This window comes from Hyposmocoma kahamanoa, unplaced genomic scaffold, assembly GCF_003589595.1.
Source record: "Hyposmocoma kahamanoa isolate Upper Pololo Valley unplaced genomic scaffold, ASM358959v1 65, whole genome shotgun sequence".
NCBI classification, from domain to species: Eukaryota; Metazoa; Arthropoda; class Insecta; order Lepidoptera; family Cosmopterigidae; genus Hyposmocoma; species Hyposmocoma kahamanoa.
The window spans coordinates 6,562,300-6,579,936 of record NW_020653853.1 but is presented as its reverse complement, the minus strand read 5'-3'; the positions used below and the strand labels follow the sequence as shown (position 1 = coordinate 6,579,936).

The 17,637-nt window shown below is 37.6% G+C and overlaps 1 protein-coding gene across 1 annotated transcript in view; it reads left to right on the top strand.

Moving 5' to 3' along the window:
• Positions 1-906: 906 nt before the first annotated feature.
• The window catches only part of LOC113231510, a 155,863-nt gene continuing 139,132 nt past the window's right edge, over positions 907-17,637 (top strand). The window contains exon 1 of the mRNA XM_026465834.1: positions 907-2,940. Coding sequence (XP_026321619.1) covers positions 907-2,940 — 2,034 coding nt within the window. The remainder of the gene's footprint in view (positions 2,941-17,637) is intronic.

Here is a 17,637-nt window from a genome sequence, read left to right as displayed (position 1 = left end):
AGGAAGAAGACTGGCGCTATGTGTGCTTTTCGGATGAATCCCGCTTCGGTATGAGACCGGATACAAGACGTACTCGAGTTTGGAGAACATCTGGACGTCATGAACGTTTGAGATATTGTCAGGAAGTTCATCCGTATGGTGGGGGAACAATAATGATATGGGCCGGTATTTGGATCGGCGGAAGAACCGATCTCATTTGGATCAGGGGTAATCTCAATGCTAAAGTTTACGCAGAGAGGATTGTTTCAGATGTTATCATCCCTTTGCGAGGCCAGTTGGGTGATTCATTTCAACTAATGCATGACAACGCACGTCCACACACGGAGTCGTAACACGCATTCTTGCCGAAGCTCGTATCAACGTTCTGCCGTGGCCTGCTCAATCGCCAGACCTCAATCCAATTGAGCACGCATGGGATATGCTTCAAAGAAGAGCTGTGCCGAGTATGCATACCGTACATACTCTACAACAATATTTTGACTTGTTACAAAACGCATGGGCGGCCATTCCTCAAAGTGTGTATTTGCGTGTATTTGCCTCCAAGTTGTAATGATGACCATTATCTGAACACATTAACATGTATAGAAAATGTAATTTGTTCATATCCTGACTTTGATGCTTTAGTTTTAGGTGACTTTAATTTAAATTCATTTTCCAATAATGTTAAAACACAATTTGATTTCTTCTGCGAATTTTGTAAGTTGCAAGATCATAATTCAGTGCTTAATAGTTATGGCGGAAAATTAGACTTAATGTTGAGTGATCTTGCCTCTGATCAGGTCAGTTGCTTGCGACCCCCTAGTGCCGATAGATGAATATCATCCCGCGCTGGATCTGACTATAAGACTGCAGCGTGCTGCTAGGCCTCCGCCATCTTCTTGCCCTCGTACCCGGAAACAACAGGGTATGTGTCTCGATTGGAATTGGCGTAAAGCTGACTATCAGGCGTTATACGCGGCTTTAGGTGAAATCGACTGGGCCGACATGTTTGAACTATGCCACGTTGATGGGGCTGTTGAGTTCTTCTATTCGAAGATATACGAGTGTTTTAATAGTTTTGTACCTTTTCGAATGATTAACCAACGTGCTAATCGTTTCGTGTATCCAAAATGGTATTCTGGTGAAATTATACGCTACTTAAAATACAAGCATTATCATCTTAAAAAATATAAGGCTGAGGGAAAGGAATATAACAAAGAAATGTTCAAATTCTATAGGTGGCACGTTAAAAAACTAATTAATGACGCATATCGACAACATATAAGTAGTTTGCAAAAAAATATATTTAATGAACCAGCCAGATTCTGGGGATACGTTAAAGATAAAAGAAAAGATAGGCAAGGAGTTGATGTATATTCCTACGACGGTGAGGAAGTGTCCGGTCAGGCTGCAGCTGACGCTTTCGCGCAATATTTCAGCTCAGTTTTCCAATCTGACCCGCCACGCCTGGATTTTGAGGACGCCGCTCGAACTGCCCATTCATTAGCAGATGCTAGGGACATAGCTATCCTGGGTGTGAGCGAGTCCGATTTTAAATTTGCTATTAAGCGTCTAAAAGCTAAATCTGTGGTGGGTCCTGATGGTGTACCAGTGTTTCTCGCGAAGGATTGTATGTCAGCAATTCGGGCACCACTGCTTTTTATCTATAACCTCTGTCTTAACTCTACTAAATATCCGCACTGCTGGAAGTTATCATGTGTAACACCAGTCCCGAAAGGAGATGCTAAAGGTGATATAACGCAATACAGGCCTATTGCAGTACTTTCAGTTTTTGCAAAAATATTTGAGTCAATCCTTAACAATCAATTCAGTATGCAAATAGATAGTTTGTTGCACAACAGCCAACACGGCTTTCGTAGAGCTCGATCAACTACAACTAATCTAGTAGGGTTGTTGGATTATGCATCGGCAGAAATGGATGCCGGACGTCAGGTGGACGCTGCATACTTTGATTCTAAAAAGGCGTTTGACCTAGTGGACAATGACATACTGTTGAGGAAATTAGCGTCATTGGGCTGTACACCTAAGCTCTTGCGGTTTTTTGCCGATTACTTAGACAATAGGCGCCAGTTCGTAAAAGTGCAGGGATTTGCTTCAGCAGAGTATTACACAAGATCTGGCTTGAGTCAAGGGAGTACTCTGGGTCCGACTCTATTTTTGCTAATGATAAACGATTTACCTCAGGTTATAGGTACTGCTCGATGTCTTCTTTTTGCGGATGATCTCAAGCTGTTCTTAGGCGTGAATGATATTGCAGATACAACTGCCTTGCAAGCGGATATTGATGCGGTGTCGGAGTGGAGTTTAGCAAATCGTATGCCTTTTAATAATACGAAATGTAAAGTTATTACTTACACCCGCAAGCACTGCCCAAGATTGACTCAGTATAAATTATTTGACGCCTGTATAGATAGAGTTTTTGACATTTGTGACTTAGGAGTAACATTAGATAGTAGATTGGACTTTCATTTACATGTGACAACAACCTGCAAAAAGGCGAATAGTATTTTAGGCTTTATTTTACGGACCTCCTATGAGTTCAATGACGTGGCTGTGGCGAAGGTGTTATATAACGCCCACGTACGCAGCAAACTGGAATATGCAGCAATAGTTTGGGATCCTCATGAAGCCAAATACTCTATTATGGTTGAACGTGTTCAGCGTAAATATGCACGATGGCTCTATAGACGGCAGTACGGGTATTACCCATACCTGTATCCATCATACTTCGTTGCGGGCATGGTGGGATTAGACACTTTATCTCGTAGGCGTAAGATGCTTCTACTGGCTCACTACATTGCTGCGTTTCATCATAAGGTGGATAATAGCATTATGTCCAAGGTAGACTTGCTGGTACCTGTGCGTGTGCCTTGGGGTGATGAGGGTGCAGTGGCGCCGCGCCGTAGGCCGCGGCTTTTACACAAGCCCGTCACTCGCACGGTACACGCTTCGAACGCGCCTACCGTTCGCGCAATACGCCTGATCGGAGACTTGCTCACTCAATATGACCATATCGATTTATTCGCTGATAGCTTTGCTTTTATTTATAGAGAATTTTGTAAATTTTTAGAACATTAATTTAATTTTTAATTTTATTTTTGATTTAATTTTTTATTTTTGATTTAACCTAATTTTTATTGACTTTGTATTTTTGACTTGTAAGCGTGTTGGCTATTTAGCTGTAAGTTTACAATGTAAATAAATAAATAAATAAATAAATAAATAAAGTGATTTTGATGAACTCATCTTAAGCATGCCAAATCGCTGTAATTGTGTGATTCGTGTTAATGGTGGAAATACAGATTATTAATTTTCTTATCTTTACAATAACAATGAGCAAAATCATCATTTTCGCAATTTTTTTGTCATTTAATTGACGCCGTTAATTTGAGTTTTTTCCCACAATTTGCAAAAACATCAATTTTAGTTTATTTTAATTAAATATATTGGTAAGCGGTTAAATAAAACATAAGCATTAAAGTAAGAAGTCGTCCTGGAAGACTGGATTTGGTAAATATTGCTTAAATAATTTTTATTTCAAAAATATTCACTTGATCCCTAGACACTTTTGATGTGTGTAGATTCCATTAATTAGGCAAGTAAATTCTTAACAGTTAATGACATATTTGATCCACCGAAATCAGGATAATTTAACAAAAGGCATAATTTTTGTGTAAAATATTATGAAATTGGCTATAAAAACGTTCAATAATCTACATAAACGTTTACTAATATGACTAACTATTAAATCAAGCTTCAAAAACTATAGTTTTTTTTATAGCAAACAAATTTTACCTTACGACTATTAATTAAAATCTGTTTTCAGTTTGGCTGTTCAGCCGTTTTTCAATAACACAAAGTATTTATGTGTCTTTTAAAAAAAAAATTAGGATGCAATCCGTAGCTACAAAAGCAATCAATTATTAGAACTTGCGCGATTAATATCTTTCATTACTTTCTTTTATACATGACGTGGTATTTCATGCAACTTCAAAATCATTCCTTCTTTTCCTTCAAAACTTTCATATACAGGATGATGAAAAAACCACTGACCATTTTAAAGGAGCATACTGTATAATGGAATAATACATACAGTTTTTTTAGGTAAAAGTCTGCACTTATTTGTAGTATTAGTCCCACTTCCCGTTCTTATTGTTATGGTTACTAAAATTGTCCTCAACTGTATTATATAAAAATAAGGAGCGTACTCACTGACGTATCCATAGCCAACATTATTAAATAATTCGATGACATTAAGAAGTACACAAACGATGTTACTACGTTTGTTAAAATCTGAAAAAATAACAATTGTCATAATTAGAAAACTTGAAAGCTAGTATATTCATTTTTTCACTGAATGTAACAGCCATAAGACACTATACACCGCGATAAAAGGATTCATCGCATTGTTGCCAGATGGTTACTTATGTGTACTCCAAAACAGTTTACGACTGTGCCCTAGTTAAATAATATAATATTAATAATTAACAATAATTCAACACATTAATAAGTAAAAAGAAATATAAGCTCGACACTGTGTTTAGTAACAATAGTGGTGTAAGATAAAAAGGTCTGTAGCTCAGCACAATGACGGAGTGTTTCACAACGCCGCTGATATTCTGCTACAGCCTGCCATGTTCATAAAAAGATGAAGAAGAACTAATACACATTATCATTCTACACATTAATAAATAACTCTGAGGTGGCGCTAACAAAATTAAATCAATCAATGGTTAATTATGGCACGATTTTTCTAGAGCCTAATTACATTTTTTTTATTTTTAAGATTTAGGATATCTATATTTAAACTTTAATTAAAATAATCTCAGTACAGAGTACTAAAAAAACCAACCTCAAAAGTACGTGGAATTACGTCTATTTGCTAAGTTTTATTGAAATATCCCCTAGTTCGACACTATACAGGGCTTGACACTGGAGATAATAAAAATCGGTTCTCACTACTCAAAGTATATTGAGAGAAAAACGCCTTGAATTGGAGAAATAGCAAAATTAACCATTAAAATAATTGCTTCTAAATTAAAGTTAGGCGCTATTTATAGAAATGAATCTTCATGCGTTAACAGCCACCCTAGAGGTGGAGGATTTTCTTCAAAATGAAATGGGACTACTATGGAAGTACCCCATTTCCAACAAAAAAAGAATCATGACAATCGGTTCACAAATACCGGAGTTATCGCGTAACATATATACAAAAAAGAAACATTCAGTCGAATTGAGAACCTCCTCTTTTTTGAAGTCGGTTAAAAAAGAACTTGTAAAATGTAACTTTTGCAGTAAAAATTGTAAATTTCCATTTAGTGAACTATGCGGAGTTGTGGAGGATGCATATCACCTGTTAATGGAATGTGTCCGGTACGAGCAACAGAGGGCGGCGTTGATGAGAGACCTGCAGATTAACCGATTATCCGTAGGTGCTGTTAATTGTGTGTTAAGCAACCCCCATACGGAACGGGCAAAAAAAATACTATTATTCATTAAATCGGCTCTACAGCAGCGCCACCCGGATTTGTAAAGTTTAGGTTAAGTTACGATGAAACTGTCATGTACTTTGTATAAAAGTTCCTAAATAAATAAAGATTAAAAAAAAAAAAAAAAAAAAAATTGTAAATTTCCAGGTAACGAAATGACCCTTGTTGATACAAAATTCCCACTAAACTTAACTCACATGTTAAGTGAGTGCAGCCAATTTACGGTTTTATTTATGATATTAAGTGACGGGACGAAAAAGTCGTACGTCTGGCTATAACAATTGCAGTGCCACTCAGAGCTTTAAATCGCAAAGATTTGAGGGGCACCGCCACTGCGCCCGTCACCCTGAGACATAAGTTGACAAGTCCCATGTGCCTGTAATTTCACCAGCACCCTTACCCTTCAAAACCAGAATACGGTAATGATGACATTACTGCTTGGCGGCTGAAATAGGAAAGGTGGCAGTACAACCCCGGACGAACTCTTTCACAAGGAGCTCCACTGCTACAAAAATGTGTCTATCGTGAAGCGTGTAGGATGGAACTTAGTTTTTTTTTAAAGACAATTCCGTACCATTGGTGTAGTAAAGCCACATGTAACCATACGTCAAAAGTGCTTTTATCGCATGAAAGTTGTTCAAACAAATTACGTATACATGAAATTTTATAACTGTCCCATTTAAGTGTCAAAAAATATCGACTAATTTCGTTCGTAGAATCGTTTAACCCCTCTCCTGAAAAGTTACCATTTTGCTGATATGTCCTTATTACACCAATAGTGAGAACTGATAAATATGTCTAATATTATGATTCTAAAAATAAAACATTGATTGCATTGTCCTTCTACACCCGTAAACAATGATACACACGCCAGCATATCAAGCTATACATTGACGTATTTTGTTCCGTTGCACTGGAGGCGATTTTCGAACAAAAATGTGTAGTCTGATGTGCCGTTGTCCTTACATACCGCGATACATAAAGTCGGGGATAGTGCTATTACGCGTAACTAGCATACGTTATGAAGTTGCCATTTCGGAAAGTTATTAGCCAAAATCCGCGTAAACGTCGCCGTCGTGGCAACCAAATTAGCCCGATTTACTGGAAATCTATTGTTATCAGTCCGCAAATAACTTAAATTAACGGTTACTGTGAAAATGGTGAAAGTCGTAGCCATTGAAATAACAAAGTAACAACGTTTCAACCCTCACCTGTAAAGGACAATGGGAAACTTCCACATAAATTTTTGTTTTGTTTAGGAAAAATATGTGAAAATAGTAATATAGAGTTGAAATTCCTGTACCAATTTTGATTTGGGTTTACTATTCTGAGAAGTCAGAAATTAAAGATATTCCGGTTTGATGTTTTGGAGGTTATAATAATAATAATATAGGTTATGTGTTACGTAATTGAATAAAATATATTCGGTGTATTATTGTATCAAAATAAACAGAGTTAAGAGAACCCGAATGGTGCTGTGAGTTTGTGACGTGACGAAAGTTCGGAGGAAATTATTTTGAATGCTGGTATGGTAAAAAGGCATGAAGTTAAGCCATAACAAAAAAAACTGAGATAATTAATAACATACCACAGACTATTGCACTGGTACACAAATATTTTTTTGTGAAATGTGCCATCTATCCCTGATTTTGGGAACTTTTTGTCAGTTTTACTATTTTCTTTCGTGGCATTTTGGAGAAAAAATTATCGACTTTAATTTTTTAATAATAATAATCATTTATTTCCAGACAACAAAAGTCCCGCTTCATTAGCAACAATGCAAGAATTACTACTCAAAATTTTTAAATCACAATCAAAACAAACCTCGAATCAATAAATCCAAAAATAATGAATAATACATGTTAAAATTTCAAAATAAATTAAATTAATAACAAAACCTTTAAATGTCATACTCAAAACATGAATGTCATAAAAGATTACAAATTATGCATAACATGAGCCTTGCCGCAATGAGCGCGGTACGGGCAGCGAGTCTATTTGCAATTGTGTTCAGGATGGTGTTAGAGCTGACAACTGTGTGAAGTAGTTAATAATAGGGGTTTAAATATGAAATTGCCGATTTATTTTACTGGCCACTTTAAATTAAAATTAAACCTGTATGGTGTCCGATTTCAGAGTGAAACGTTTTTCACACGAAAAGTAAAACATGCTTAACTTAAAAAACATGATATTTGATTGTTCGACTTTCAATTGTTTTTACATTCAGCTTTTAACGTGAAGACAGATACAGCGAAAATCTGAGTACCTAATTTTCGAATACGAATTTCCACATGGAGTTAACGTAGCAGAAACTGTCAATGCTGTATTTGGAGAGGATACGGCATACGCAAATACGGCAAACGCCGGCAATACGGCAAATTACGACTTGAAGAAAGAACCACGAGGAAGACCAGTCACAAATGTAAATAACGTTGAATTGAAGGTAATGATGGAAGCCGATCCGTATCAAACTACCACGAAACGTCATGGTTTAATGTTAGCATACCCACAATATGACATATGGCGTTTGAATAATGACGACGGAACTCGCAGCAAAACAGCTTCACCGTTATTGCTCTATGATAACGCAACACCTCACACTGCTTGAGAAACAGTTTTACTACTACAAGACCTGCAGATATAAATTATCCATCATCCTACATATTCGTCGGACCTTGCCCCGACCGACTACCATTTTTTCCCGCAATTTGATTTTTTTTTGTATGGAAATAAAATTCCCAGGAAGCAGTACAAAAATCCCTTCACACAGCTGTGGAGTCCAGGTCTCCAGACTTCTATCGCAAAGGTTTAAATGACCTTCCGATTACATGGCAGAAATGTATAGACAACAAGGGAAAAAACTTTGATTAAACAAATATATTTAATCTTAAAAAAAATTGTTTTAATTTTTCAGTGCGAAACGGCAATTTCATACTTTAACCCCTAATATTTTATTAGCTTATTACAAATCGGTCGAATCAGATAGTTGTAGATATCAGTCCGGTTACATACTAATTAGTCATTAGACTTTTTTGAATATGATTTTATTTCCAAACTAAGAAAGGCTGCTATTATAATTTGAAAAACATAATTTATTTATTTTATTCAAATTTGTAATTAAGACATTTGAAGACACCAACGAACTCTTTCAACTATGATTTTGCCATTGTTCTTTAACCTCGTGAAGATACGCGTCTTTTACCAATGCTACATACGCGTCTTTTATTATCCCCGGTGATAACTTACCAGCCACTTAATAGCATCCACAAGAAACTTATGGGCGGCAATAATTATCTGATATAGTTCCATTATTTTACACATATCAGGAAAGTACAACCGTCGTGAAACATTTTCGAAAAAAAGAAACTCGGTTATTTTTGGACTCGAGTCCGTTTTTGCAATTGATGTTAAACATTCCAAGTAATAATTAAGAAGTCGCATACGTGTCGTAATAAGATCTATAACATGACCAAAGTACAAATTCTCAAGCGCGCTGATGACATGGAAGGGTATATAAAGCGACGAATTACTTCGGTATTGTGGGAAAATAAAAGCAGAAACTACGGTAATTATTCCGAACGAAACTGATTGTGCTACCGATCCCTTCAAGAATTTAGGCCGACACCCGACTTCATTATCATAGTTTTCTATTTCTTTGTAGAAATACTGAAATCTTTTCCAAACGAACAAACTCAAAACCGCTGTAATTTCATATTGAGACGCTCTTGACGCTCTTATCGTTACAAAAATATTATTGCTAATTGGAGTATTAAGTGATGCGTAGCACACGATAACATTAATTGTTAAAGAATACACGTAGAGTAACGCCACCAAAATTCGCTTTTCAGTTATTATGGGGAATCGATTTACACCAAATAACAATTCGCAATAAACAAACGCTTTAGATATGACATCTACGTAAGTTTTCCCTTCTGATTTCACAAAATTGTTACTTCTCACATACGGTAAAGCCATTGAATAGAAGTGTTCAGAAAATAGAACTTGAAACGATGATAAACTCAAATGAACAATGAGCAACGAATTTTCTATTTATGTATTATTCTACTGTTGCATATTTTATTACATGTGGCCCCACATATCAAATTGATAATAGATTTTCGTTAGTAGTGACATATGTAATACCAATTCCCATAACTTGATTAATGAAAAATGTTCATGAATTTAATATCCAACCAAGAATTATGTGCTACGGAACGAGTAAGCAGACTTAAGAAATTTCTGTATATTACCTATGCTCGTTGCAGATCTTTGTTTTTGGTTCCAAAGTGACAATTTTTCAAGAGAGACGTTAAAAAATTCTACGCACAAATTTAGTATCTGACTTTTTGTGCTTAAATAGGAGAGTTATAAAATTTCTTTTGTATATATATACGTAGTATTTTTCATCTAGTTAGTATTATTTTTATGATTTTTCATGTGATAAAAGCGCTTTTGTTACCACATGTGACTTTGAATTTTATTGACGAAGGGTACGAATTATAAATTTTGAATTACTTACCAACACTATATTTCATATTCTAAGCATTGACTTACAAATAAATGGACGACGGGTCTAATACAAAAACCACGAAAAAAATGTCCCAAGTCAACCTATTCGAAATTTAAATTGTAATGTCATCGCAGTATCGCGCTGTCCGTCGAACAAATGCAGACTAAAGCGGAGTTTGGCGCTCTGTATACGATTTTAGCGCCTTACAAGTGCAGACACTTTTTAGCGCGGACCCGACGTCTATATAATTGTAAGTCAATGGTTCTAAGTCTTATTATCTTTGTAGAGAATATACCAACTCTTAATTATAATTTATAATAATAATTCCAGTACTCGAGTGGCAAAGTAATATGTTTTTCACGATTGCGTATTATTAACACATATAATATATATTTGTTTCCATTTGTTCGTATTATTTTGAAGACTTTTGTGTGATAAAAGCACTTTGACTTACGGTCACATGTGGCCATATGATAATTTCATGAAATTAAATATTATCTAAATCAACTGTGAACATTTGGCAACACTTTTATAAATTATGTCTAGTTTTGCAATGAGTATTTCATGAAATGCGATTTAAATATGCGCATCATACTGGACCCAGTTCTACAGTCGGCAGACAAGGTACTTCTTGACCCCAAAACTGACGTTGATAACTGGTTGTAATATTGACTCTTGTATTCACATCAGCGGTAAACGAGCATACCGGCGACTTGATGAGAGATTGTATACTTGATGCATCAGAGAGATAGCCTAGTTGTCGGACTTTGAGAGCCCTGTTTACTGAACCCAAACTCAAAGTTTACACGTCCATAGAGAGCCACTTCAGTTAGTTTTATTTCTTCAACAAAACAAGGCTTTACATGAAACTTCTCAGCCTATAAGTTCGCACTCCTAGTAAGGTCAGAGGTGTAATAAGGCCACATCCGCAAAACGACAACTTTTCATGAGATAGGCTTAAACATTCTACGAACGAAAATTAGTCGATAACTTAACAACACAGAATTAGTTGCATGTATTTCGTATTCTTTTTATGACTTTTGACAAGATCACATGTGGCTTTATTATACCACGAGTACGAGTTTTTTAAATACACCACCTGCTTTCACCCGAGTTTCGGCCAACTACTAACACTTACGTGTCTTTATGCCGTCTGGCCTCGAACGCTATCCATACACGTACTATTATATTTTATAAATAGATAAAATAGAAAATTGCAGCCGTTTACACGTTTCGGTGTGACATGAAACATCACCTCCTGCCCGTAGCTCGCATTGTCCAGTGCTGGTCTCGGTGTTCAATTAACGTTTGAGGACACAGATGTTCCCGCCATTTATTGCGAAGGGTTGCCGAAATTAACTCTGGCTTTATTGGGAAATAAATTTGTAAGACCAATGGCACATCGAGAAATGTTTATATAACGCTTCCGAGACAATGAAAGATAGTCAAAATATACAAAAACAAAAATACTTCGTATTTGTTTACCTTTTTCTCTGCATAAAGTTTGAAACGATTTTAGAAATTGGGGCACGGCGTAAGTAGGTAGCTTCATTTGCAAAATATTCTGCTTTTAACCTAACTAATACATGACTAATGCACTAAGTTAAGAGAAAAGGGGATGACTGAAAACCAGCGCTGCGACTGTCCTGGCCAGGAGCAGCTCCAGCTGAGATGCCCTTTGCCTCCAGTATTTTTTTTAATATTAACTTAACCCTTTCGTGGATAGTAACGGCGCTAATATTGACAAAATCAAAAGTTCGAATATGGACAGTACGGGCTATCCCGTTTCGATGTATGGATCTTATAAAAACTGCTACGGCCTTTACCGTGCGTATTCCAAGTGCTTTCTTTGTAGTTGCCTCCTACTGCTTCTCCATAGAGAAGTATCAACAACGTACTGACAAAATTGAATGATTTATTAGAGATACATTTGTCGACATTACACACACATATAAAATATATGTGCACACCAAGACAGTACGGTAAATACCGACGTGTTTGTATGAGGTGATGTGAGACCGTACATGTCAGTGCGTCGCCAGCGACTGCCTTTTGTGGTTATATAGTTTGTTTTCGCGCTGGAACTTTCTGACAGTAAAAAATCCCTCAATTTTTTTCTCTAAATACATAGTTTTTTAGTAATTAAATAAAACAATAATGTGTACTGCAGAAACCCTATTCTATAATAAATAATAATGAAACGTCTTTTCACACTTAAAATCAGGTTAGTTAGGTAGGTATTTTCCTGCGTCTAGGTTTTTCATTTCGAATTACTTAATTTTCGTTTAAATTTGATGAATAAGTAAACAATACATGCAGTGTACTATTGGTAATCAAAATCACCTCTTTTACTACTTTCCAAACTGTGATTTTATTATTCAAATGGTAAATAAATAATCTTCATCACTTCTTAAATATAATCTAAATAGTAATTGTTACTTTTGGAATTGTTAGTACATAATGACTTCTATTTGTCTTCATATACTGCAAGGGTTGCTATTTTACGGTGTACGCTATTTTTAACCGACTTCAAAAAGGAGGAGTTTTTTTTTCTTTTTTTTTTTGTATGTATGTTACGCGATAACTCCGGTATTTGTGAACCGATTTTCATGATTTTTTTTTTTGTTGGAAAGGGGGTACTTCCATAGTGGCCCCATTTCATTTTGAAGGAAATCATCCACCTCAAAGGGTGGCTGTTCACGCATGAAGATTCATTTTTATAAATAGCGCCTAACTTTAATTTAGGAGCAATTATTTAGTTGATTTTGCTATTTCATCAATTAAAGGCGTTTTTCCCTCGATATAGTTTATTATCTCCAGTATCAAGTCCTGTATAGTGGCGAACTAGGGGATATTTCAATGAAACTTAGCAAATAGACGTAATTCCACGTACTTTTGAGGTCGGTTTTTTTAGTACTCTGTACTGATAATGTATAGATTTTGACTTTTTTGCTGAAATAAATTAAATGAAATTACTGTACTACTGTCATAGCCGTACTTATTTATCCACAAGAATCATTTGCAAGAAATTCTACAGCGCTGCTATGAATGTGACGGGATCAGCCGTCAGTGATAAAGCGTAATAATTATGTTGAATCAATATGGTCACTATGGCATAAAGAAAAGAAGTGACTTTTGGTGTGCGGTATTATTTCAGTACTGTCCATGAAGGGCTTAAGTGTAGTTGCTTTTATAGTTTTGTACTTATTGTTTTATTTATGGTGGAGGCAATAAAAACCGATTTTATTTATTATAAGTTAACAAAGAAAATACAATTCCAGATTAGTTGAAGCGCACGTGCGCAAGTACGTTTAGAGTGTATAGCGTGAAGCTAACTATAAGGATAAATGTGGTCTCAAGTTAGCAAAACACGGCAGGCGCTTAATTTATGAGCGTAGGTTTTAACCATCTTTTACCTTCAACCTCGTGCCGAAAATAAAGAAGTTTTGTTTAGGAAACTAAACTATTGAGAGAGCAATACATGTGGCCAAGCAAAACACGTCTCTAAGTGTAAAGGATAACCCGCTTAACGTAACAAACTAGCAAAAAGATTATACAAGTCTCGTACAAGTCAAATCAGTGAAATAGAGCCGCGATTAAGCAATCAGTGATTATTTTGACTAATCGTCGTGGAGTTGCCAAAGCAACTCTTGGTACTATATTGACGCTGCTAGATTACTCCCGTGCTTTCGACAGTATCAATATGTTTCTACTTCTTGCAAAATTGACCTATTACGGCTTGAATGGTCCTGCAATACAATGGTTTGAGAGTTACTTTGGCGCTCGTTCACAGGCAGTCAAATTGTCTATAAGTGACGGCTCCAGTGTGGTCTCCGGTGGTCACTACTGTTCGTCATTTACAATGCTGATTTGCCTAGAGTTATAAAGCATTGTAGGTACCATTGTTACGCAGATGCCATTCAATTGTGTATATGAGTGAATAATAATTTATACGAAGCTCAGACACGTAGGAACGATGACCTTGAGAGAGTTGCTGAGTGGTCTGCTCGGAATGCACTAATTCTAAACCCGATGAAGTCCAAGTTTATAGTATTTATTAGTAAAAACCAAATAGGCAACATCGTAGACAGAGATCCACAAATCGAGATGGCTGGTAGTGATGTGACTCGAGTAACAGAGGCAAAAAATCTTGGCATTACACTTGATGGTCAATCACATTTTGAAAGTCTAGATAGATCAGGTTAGGAAATGCTTTTATCGCCTTAAAATTTTATTCAAAATACGTAATTATTTAAGTGAGTATTACCTTCTGCGAATCACTGATCCTTTCCAAACTTAATTACGGGGATATAGTTTACGGTCCTCGTTTGTTGAGTAAAACCCAACACCTTTTATTTTTTTGTTAATCCGGGGGAATCTGCTTACAGATACCCCGGCCCCGCGAGGTCAGAGCCGGGGTTATGTGGGACTGGGCTGAACCCTGAAGGGGAGCAGCCCGACCGCACTAAACCCCCGGAGTGTTCCTCCTCTCCGCTCTAGATGGGGGTACGGGTACGCTGTTGCACTCGTCCGCACCCCCACCAGCGGCTGGCCGCGCCCTGCGCAGCCCCTCCTCGAGAAGGGAGACACATCGGTCCCCCGACTCCGAATGTGAGGCTCGCCGAACACCAGACGAGCCTTCCATCCCGGGCCCCTTTATGCTAGGCAACAAACGAGTCGGCTACCCAGGGGCCATGGGGGGCCAGGACAGCATCCACTCAACTGTGAAGTTCAGTGGCTGCTCCCCCAGCCCCTGCGGCGGATCTGATGACAGGCTCCGCCGCAACACCTAACGCGCTTCCGCGCGGACTCTCCGAAGAGAGTCCCTTGGAGCGCCCACCACGGGCCAACCGCCCACGTTCGGCCGCGGAGGATAGGACGAGCGGCAACGACACACCGACACGTCTCTTCCCCCGCGGCCCTGCCGCCACTGCATCATTCAAAGCGGTGCAGCCCCGCCAGAGTCGCGGAGGACCGGACGAGCGGCAACGACACACCGACACGTCTCTCCCCCCGCGACCCTCCTCCTCGCGCATCCGCGCGGTCCCGCTGGCCAGACGAGCCCCGCACGGAACGCCCTCCTCCTCGGGCCAGCCTACCACCATCGGCCGGCCCCGTGGGTTCCTCTTAGCTTCAACGTGGGATGAAATCGACCACGGCTACTAGAGCCCCCCGCCACGACAAGGCGGGAACCCCTTCGGGGGGGGAGTAAAACCCGACACCTGATTCAACGTGTACAAAATGTTTTTGTCGATTTTGCTTCAAAATTCCACCTTGCAACCATATCACGCCAGATTTAATTTGAAATTTCTGAGTGTTCGATCTTTATATTAATAATTATAACAAACTAGTGGAATAATTTTCAAAAAATAATTGAATATCAATTCAATAAAAATTTAAATACAATGAACAGCGACATCAATCAACACACATCAATCAAGACATCTAACTTGGTGATAAAATTTTAATAGATTTCTCATAGATGGCGCTACGACTAAAAAGTCGTTGAAAAAGCCAAATACAAAGATACGACGCAAGCACATAGAAAAATTCGTGAAGTCCGCTGGTTCGTTCCGTGGCTTAGTTGGTATAGCGTCTGGCACGGTAAGCTAGAAGACGTCGGCTCGAATCCGGCCGGATCGAAGGAATTTTTTCTGAGTGTTCGATCTTTGTATTAATAATTACAACAAACTAGTGGAATAATTTCACAAAAAAATTATTGAATATCAATTCAAAAAAAATTTAAATACAAATATGTTAAATATGGACTCGCGAAAACATCTATATCTCACCTGTATGCTATTTGACGTGATAAAGTTCCAAAAACCAGAGTATTTGTATGGAAAGGTGAAATTCTCCTCTTTTCACGACAAGTTTTCTATTACAGACCTCTTTGACCTCTGTTGGCGGACAAATTTATCGCACTGTGGTCTTTACTGGAAGCTTCCGCTATCAAGCTACAAAATGTTGAAATAATATTCCAGCCCCGCTTAAACTCCTTAAAACTAAGTTTACTTTTAAAAAATATTTGAGGGAATTTATTTTTCATAGGCAAAACTGGGTATTCCTAAACGCTTTACATGGCCGAAGCTTCTGGAATGAAGTCCCTTTACTTCATAGACATTTATTATCATTTTTATGTTACAATTACTTTCATTGATATTAAGTACTGATTGTTATAATTTTATTTCAATTATGACGGAGCCAGCCCTCTTGCTGGTGTGCTGGAAAGGTGAAAGCTTGTAGTCAGTGGCTACATTCCTAACTGGACGCCGCATCCAGACGCACTCGGTCTATTGGGGTGCAATGATTCATTAAGTAATTTAAAGTCTTAATCTTAGTCTTAAGGCCCATTTAGATGGAGAGAGTTTCTCGTCTCGAAGATACGATTATCGAAAGAATATAAAAAACTTTCCTCGTCTAAACATTTGCGATTATCGACCGTCCACGTGAGCGATAATCGCCTCACCTTTCAATATTGAATGTCTCCGTGTAAACAGAACTCGAAAGCAAAAATCGTATTTCGAGTTTCTGTGCTTGCCGTTTCTACCACGAGTGCAGTGTGCGAGGGTGTTTTGATTGTCACTGCTTTTCTAAGACAAGAATTAATGAAACGAGAACGAAAAAAAATTTCGATTTAGAAATGTTATAAAATTTGAAAAAATAAAAAAAATGTATATTTCTCTACAATGCAATGAACTTAATATTATCAGCAGTTCGAAATTTGAATGATTCTTGCATCATTTCGATATGTACATAGTCAATACCGCAGTAATCACTGAACTAGAATGGCGATTCTCGCACTCAAAACGATTCGAACCGATTTGTACGATAATCGTATGAACTTGAAGAAATGTCATACGAGATCGTGTTTAGACAAGTCGAAAACTCGTAAGCAAGAATCTCCTTACTACATATTTCTCTGTGTAAACAGTCGAGGAGGCGATTAAGTTGCTTGCTCGTATGACATAATCGTAGGCGAGATTTTAGTTCTTGCCTGAATGTAAACATTATGATGCGATAATCTTATGGCGATTATTGCTTACGATAAATTACGAGTTTTCGTCACGAAGCGTGCGAGAAACTCTCTCCATCTAAATCGGCCTTTAGTCTTTGTTTTTAGTTTTAATACCTTTTTGCCATAATGTGACCTCCACCTGTGAGAAACCTTAAAACCTCCTTGTCAAAACTACCTCATTTGCATTTCGGAAACTTTTTTTTTTTATTATCATGTGACGGGACTAGCAAGTCCTGTGCCTGATGGTAAGCTACATGTCTATCCATAACAGTTACAGTGCCATTCAGAGCTTTAAATTGCAAAGATCTGAGGGGCACTACCACTGCGCACGTCATAAGTTGACAAGTCCAATGTGCCTGTAATTTCACCAGCACTCTTACTCTTCTAAACCGGAACACAGTAACGCTGACATTACTGCTTTGCGGCAGAAATAGGTAAGGTGGCAGTACCACTCTGGACGAACTCTTTCACAAGGAGCTCTAGTGCTACTAAAATATAAAATATTGAGATTTTGGCTCCTAAAGGTTTTTGTTTGCCAGTAAAAAATGTCAATTTCGATGATTACGCATCACAAAACAACGGAAACTAATGTAATGTATAGTGTAGTAGATGATAGTGCT